The sequence below is a fragment of the Elephantulus edwardii genome, unplaced genomic scaffold (assembly GCF_000299155.1).
Source record: "Elephantulus edwardii isolate Elephantulus edwardi_28Jun2011 unplaced genomic scaffold, EleEdw1.0 scaffold00020, whole genome shotgun sequence".
NCBI lineage: Eukaryota > Metazoa > Chordata > Mammalia > Macroscelidea > Macroscelididae > Elephantulus > Elephantulus edwardii.
This window is the reverse complement of record NW_006399770.1, coordinates 28,055,114-28,062,336: the sequence shown is the minus strand read 5'-3', so window position 1 is coordinate 28,062,336 and position 7,223 is coordinate 28,055,114. Positions and strand designations below refer to the sequence as shown.

The window sequence follows — 7,223 nt, the reverse complement described above, 5'->3', positions numbered from 1 at the left end:
TTCTTTAGCAGCTAAAAGAGAGCTTTATATGATAATTCATATTCTTATATTTTGCCTTAGATAAAAAACCTTGAATATCTGTGAGCTTTTTTGTTTTTTAATCTGTGAGCTTTTTGAGCTTAGTTTAGCAATAAGTAGCAAAACATAGAAAAATTGGATCTTCCAGTTAAAAAGAAATATATTTGTGGGTAGGGAACATAAAGTTAAAGTAGGAATAATGTAGTCAAATTTAAAAATAAGTGAAGATGATATCTTCACATTCATGTTTCAGAGGGTGATTTTCATATGTATTCATATTTATTAATTAATTTTCATATTTACTCTTTTCATAGGAAGACAAATCAAAAAAGCAGTTTGTTTGTATCAGTACTCTAGAGGACACACAAGCTGTTAGAGCAGTGGCTTTTCATCCAGGTGGCGGTTTATATGCTGTTGGCTCAAATTCAAAAACCCTGAGGGTCTGCGCCTATCCAGAAGTGATTGATCCAAGGTAAGAATCATTGCCTTCTTTTTTCATTTCACTATCCAGTACCTTTTGCTGTTGACTCGGTTCTGACTTATATCGACTCTGTAGGACAGAGGGGAGCAGACTGCTCCGCAGAGTTCCCAAGGCGGTGGTTGGTATGGAACCTGATTGCCACATCTTTCTTCTTTGAAGTGGCCGATGGAGTCACACTCTTGGCCCTTCAGTTAACAGCCAAGCACTTGACCACTGCACTATCAGAGCTCCTCAGAGCATTATTGATCCCGTTTTATTGGCCACCAAGTAGTGTTTTGGTTCTTTATTTCTTTTTTCTTTTATTAACCTTTTTAATTTTTGTTTTTTACTCTCAATACAAAGGAAAGATACTTACATGTCACTGATTAGAGATACACATTTTTTTAATAACTTTTTTTTTGGCTTTGCTATTTTTCATTCAATATAGTAATTGTCTTTATTTTGTAATGTTTTTGCGTATCATTGAGTCAGAACCATATTGTAGCTGGCCCTCCAGAGGGTTTTCAGAAATAGTAACTCATAGTAGAGGAAATTGCCCATTTTTTTCCCAAGGAGCAGCTGGTAGATTTGAACCACATACCTTTGAGTTGGCAGTGCAACTCTTTATTACTAAGCCACCAGTGCTCCCTCTGATATATCTTTCATATGCTATTTGTAAGTTCCTCTAATAGCAATTAGATAAGATTAAAAATAAAGCTATGTTAGTTATAGATTTTGAGAAAACAAAAATTTGTTAAAATAGGTTTGACAAACTATTACATGATATAGCTGGTATTTGACCAATTTTATTTGGTTACCCTAATTATAATTTAACCCTCTTATTTTAGTATATTATAGAATTTTAAAACAAGCCAGAAAACATAACCCAATAGAAATCTAGATTTAAATTCTCTACTCTCATTAAGTACTCTTTTTAAAAAAATTTTCCCCCTTGTCTTAGTGATTTACATACAGTCATTCCTGTACATTGTATTTAATGAATTTTACTTTGTGTTTTATACAATCTCTCATTTACATTGTTTTAATGTACATTGTGTTTATACAATTGCTCATATGCATTGTATTTTAGAAAATTACTGCCATCTATGCCTATTATCACCCATCTTTTCAAGCCCACACTGAATTTTTCCTGTTTCTTCACCTCCCTTTCCACTCACTAACCTCTTCAATCCTAGTGATTTCCTCTCTCCCCTCTTTCTGCCCCCTTCTTCCCTTCTCCTTCCCCTTTTGAACATGTGTACACATCTTGTTCACTTATCCTTCTCTTTTTACAATAATGGTCTTACTCAATATTTGTCCTTATGAGACCAACTTCTTTCACTCAGTATGGTGCTGTCTAGTTAAGTTCTTTTTTGGTTCAAATATTTGTTAAAACTTTTACTATCAAATCTTCATTATAAGATAGATTGTTGTGGCTAGAGAAATTAATAACATGAGTAGGAGAGCTTTCATTCAAACAAAAGAAGATAGAAGTTTTTAGTTATAAAAAGTGACATACATCATAGTATATCATAGACTTTTGGTTTTTACTACCTTTTTTTTCTGTCATAGTTGTTTGTAAGTTAAAAAAAATGGCATCTGAATTTATGCCAACCTACAAAATAGAATTAATGCTGCTAGCATAGACTGCAGCCTTCCATAAGTCAATTGCTTCAGAATTTAAACTTTATCAGAATATAAACTCTATTATAGAGGACAAATAAATTAGGCACACGGGTGCCTCTTTTTAAAGTAATTTATAAATATTTCAATTATTAGTACTTTCTTAGAAAACAAGACACCTGGGAAAGGAATTGGATCTGAGAGGAATAGCATAAAATGAAGGAAATATGATTATTTATTTCATTAGCATTTAGTGAAAGCATACTTACTCAACAGTTACTGCATACCAGACACTACTGTTGTATTTAATTATTGATCACTTCAGATTTCTCTAGTGCAAAGAACCTCAAGAACAAATAATTTTTAAAAGCAACATGTGTTTAAAAATTGTTTGAAATCACCGTAGACATATTAGAGATGACTATACATATTATTTTAAACCATCTTGGACATAATAGAGGTGACTGTGGTTATGGCATAGGAGCTCTTGTGATTGAGAGCATTATGTGTTGCACTACTAATTGAAAGGTCAATAGTTTGAAACCACTAGTTACTCTGTGAGAACAAGATGGGCAGTTTCCTCCTATAAAAGTTTACAGCCTCTGGAAGCTGATGGAGCATGGCCATGAGTAGAAACCAGCTTGACTGCTATGGGTATGGTTAAAGCTGATAGCTATTTTTCACAGCTCTTAAGGATTGAGACAAATTCATTTTAGTTTGGAGAAGTATTGTAGTAGTATGCATTTATTTAGTAGTATTATGGCTTTGTTGTTATGAGTGGGCTATTCTCTTAGCATCTGTGGAAATTACCCTGTCCTTTCCTGATTCAGCCTCACTGTCTCTGACACACCTCACCCCATTGCCACAGTTGCTGTGTCAGACCATCTCATCCAGGGTTTTCCTCTTTTGTGATGACCCTCTGCCCTTCAAGGCAATCTTTAGTCATTATTCAGCTCTCAGATGTCTAACAAGCAATTGAGAAGACCATGGCCTGAATAAAGTGCACTTTAGTCTCTAGACTAACATCATTGCTCTTTAGCACTTTGGAGAGGATAATTTAATGCTAAAGAATGTTAAATTATCCATGTGCTAAGTAGGGATTGTGTACTTATAATGGTGTCTATCATGATGTTTGAAACCAAGCATTTTGATATTTGTACTGCTACACCATTTAAAGGCGCTTAGGTGGCCTAGTCTATACAATGTTGCATCGCTAACCAAAAGGTTGCACACCTCTTTTTCTTTGAATCCACCAGTAGCTCAGTAGGAGAAAAATGGGAATTCTCTTTCTGTTGAAATTTGCAGCATCAGAAACTCAGTGGAGTGTTTGCCATGAGTTGGAATTGACTGGAGAGCAGTCAGTTTAGTTTTGGTTTTATATTGTTTAAAAGTTGGGAAGGGAAATGAGGCTCTTGTTAGATGTTGTTGTTAACTGCCATCAAGTCGTAGGAGACTCATAGCGACCCTATGAACAAAAGACCTGAATATTTGTGTAACTTTCATCGTTTCTCCAAGTTGTAGAGTTTCCGGAGGCAAGCTATTTCAGAAGTGGTTGCCACTCCTTCTTTCAAGCTTGTTTTAATTGGGGAGCTCCACCAAACACTGTCCACCATGGGTGACCATTATCGCATCAGTGTCACAGTGTTCAGCTTCACAGCAACCACGAGTTACCTGTGTACAGCAAATGGGCAGACCAGTGCTACATCACTTAGAAGAATGTTTGACCAAAAACAATTAAAACCAGGCCTGAGGGCCACTATCCACTAGGTCAACTGATCTCTCTCTCTCTATTGTTGTTGTTAAGTGTTAGATGTTAGTATTATAATTTAATAATGAGGCCAGATAGAATTCCCAATCCAAATGAAAAATTAAAACTAAATGCCATAGAAGCAACTCAGAGATCCTCCATTGAGTTTCTAAAGCTGTATACAGCATGGATTGCCCAGCTCTCTCCCTCAGAGCCACTTGGTGTGTTCCAGTTACCAGAGAGGCAGGACTTTTGGGTTAGCAACACAACTGCCTATGGATAAGGCCACCAGAGCTTCCTAGGATTCCCAGTCAAGGAATTCAGGGAAAAACAGCAATGTGTAGGCAACACAAGTCCCAAAGACTTTTATGTATGGCGCTCTGGTAGCCTAGTGGCAAGAAACTGCACTGCAATCCTGCAGGTGTGCTATTCACATCCACCAGATGATCCACTGGAGAAGGAGGGGCAATCTCCTCCTGTGCCAGTTGGATCTGATTTGACAGTACATAACAAGTGAAAAACAAAACAAAACAACAAAGACTTGTATGTTTAGTGTTAAACTTGAGTGAATTTTCATTCCTTTTCTGTATTTCTTATGCTGATAATGATATTTCATAGATGGTAAAGAAAAATGACTTAAAATTAGTTCATTTATAAATATAATTTTAGCTTCTTCTGAGTGCTAAATACTATGTAAGCCTTGAGGATACTTGCAAAATGAATAGGCTAATGCACACACCCATGTTTATCATGGCTTTGTTCACAATAGCAAGAAGCTGGAAACAACCTAAGTGCCCATCAACAGATGAATAGGTAGAGAAGCTGTGGTATATTCACACAATGGAATACTATGCTGCATTGAAAAACGAGGAACTCATGCAATATTACTCAGAATGGGTGACCCTGGAGGACATTATGCTGAGTGAAATATCTCAGTCACAAAAGGACAAATACTGCATAGTGCCACTGTTGTAAAATGGGACTGACATTGGGGTTGGGGGGAGACTGAGAAAGATGGGTTCAGTAATGTATACTGCATTGAAACAAATGAGGGAGAAAGCTGTTTAAAAGGGATATGTGATTAGGTATTATTGTCATGACAGGAGTCCAGAATGAAGGCTCCATAGTGGAGTGGACTTGGGGGGAGGGATTGTATAACAATGAAAGAATTTTTCTTTTACTTTCCAAAGAGAAGAGTGAATTGGGAGTAGGGATGGGTAGGCAGGGAGAAAAGGGGAACAATGAATGAATGGAAATCCTCAGTCTCTGTAAACTTTCATTAAAATGAATTAAAAAATTAATAGGCTGTTACTTCAAATATAAGACAGTAAGCAAATAAACTCACAGATAAATAAATGTGTACAATGTAGTATGTGCCGAAGAAAAGGGAGGTGTAGACTGTGGAGCCAGGGCAAGTTTTCTTTGGGGAGGAGACGTTAAAGCTGAAGTTAGAGGATGAGTAGAACCCAGCTATATGAAGAAAGTAATACAAATAGACCATGTACAAAGACTAAAGTGAGAGTTTGGCTGTTTGAAGAGCTAAAATAAATTCAGATTGGCTTAGAGCACTGTGGCCTTGGCTGTGGTGAGGCTGCAGAGCTTGGAGTGAACTCAGTCATGTAGAGTTTGGTAGCTATTTAGGATTTACAGCCAACCCCCCACGCCCCCTGTGCCATGACACACTGTTGAAAGTTTCAAGCAGAACAGTACTGTGACCTAAATATGTTATGAGATCAGAGGTCAGTAAGAGTGGGTGCAATGGGAATGGTAGGTGTGCGATGGCAATGGAGATGAAGCACAGTGGCTGGGTTTGAAGTGAAATTCACATTAAGTATCTGTATGACTTGGTAATGCATTGATTGTGCAACTAAAATGAGAATCTTTTGATCTGAATTGTTTTCTGACTTTTTAAAAGAGTTGTAGGTTTAAAAATAATTATTTCCTATTAAATGGGTGTGAATACATAAGTATTTGATATTAAATCCTAGATATCCTGTCATTTCATCCTTTCACCCTTCAGGGTGCATCTCCAAACACATGCACGCTTTCTTGCATTGATTTGATACTACCGTTATGCATAAAAAGGGAACCCTGATGGCCTAAGTGGCAAGAGGCTGCGCTACAATGTCAGAGGCATGCGCTTCAAATCCAGCAGCTGCTCCATGGTAGGAGGATGGGCAGTCTCCCCCCATGTGATTTACTGTTTCTGGAAACCTGCTAGAGGGACAGCTATGGGTCAGTTTCAACTTGACAGCGAACAACAGCAGCTAATTATATCTAAAAAAAGTATTTAGTAGTATAATAAAACTCAAAAGATCTAGTGCTGTTGAATCAATTCTGACTGACAGGGACCCACTAGGACAGAATAGAACTTCCCCATGGGGGGTTACTAAAACTGTAACACGTACAGAAGTGGACTGCCACCTTTTTACTCTGCCACATCTTTTATACTGTGACCTTTAGCAATCAAATGCCAACCCCTGCACCACCAGAGCCCCTAGTTTTATAATACTATTGTGTGGATACAAATCTCCTTCATGGTAACTAACAATATTGATCTGCTTTTTAAAAAACAGATGAAATGACAAGCACAGTAGCTAAGACCCTTTATACCTGTACACCTCTCTGATAGACCTGTCCGCCCTCAGTCTCCTGAGCACCCCAGGCTTTACCTCCTTTAGCCCCACAGGCTTTCCCGAGCCTCCCACTCAGTTGGCTCTTTCCCGGTAAATCGTATCTTCTCTAAAGTTGTGGTTCTGGCTTCATCTTTTTCTGTAAAAATTGTCACTGCCCTTTACACCTTAATACTTTTTATAATGGATTATAACACTTATTTTTGCCTTAAAATATTTGATATTTACAGCAATATCTAGTCCTTGCTGGATTTAAACTCCGGCCAGAAATCTTTCCTTTTCTAATTTTTATTGATCCCTTGCTTCCCTGTGACCCCAGGGATATTGCTGACATTATATATTTTTAAAGTTTATTGAACTTTTTTTATATCTTTTTTTATTATTAATTTTAATATACATTTATAGAGGTTTTGGATTTCCATTCATTCTTTTCCGCACTTTTCTCCCTGCCCACCCCTCCCCACCAGCTCGCTTCCCCCTCCAAAGAGAAAAAGGGAAAAAAAAATTTCTTCATTAGTATACAGTTCCCACGTTCCTTCCCCCCCCACCCCCCACCCCAGTACACTTCTCTATGCAAAGTTTATTGAACTTTTAAAATTTAAATCCGTATTAGTCTTCTTAAAAATTAATTTTGAAAACATTGTGTGTGTGTGTATACTGTCAAATCAGATCTGACTGGTACAGGAGGAGATTGTCCCTCCTAAAGTATATACTAAAGTATATATGGAATGGAGATTTTTTT

The 7,223-nt window shown here is 37.2% G+C and overlaps 1 protein-coding gene across 3 annotated transcripts in view; it reads left to right on the top strand.

Annotated features, from left to right (window-relative positions):
- The window catches only part of WDR47 (WD repeat domain 47), a 102,259-nt gene that overhangs the window by 87,516 nt on the left and 7,520 nt on the right, over nucleotides 1-7,223 (top strand). For all 3 annotated transcript variants that reach the window (XM_006882471.1, XM_006882470.1, XM_006882469.1), the window contains exon 10: nucleotides 333-490. In XM_006882471.1, the coding sequence (XP_006882533.1) occupies nucleotides 333-490 (158 nt within the window). The remainder of the gene's footprint in view (nucleotides 1-332; nucleotides 491-7,223) is intronic.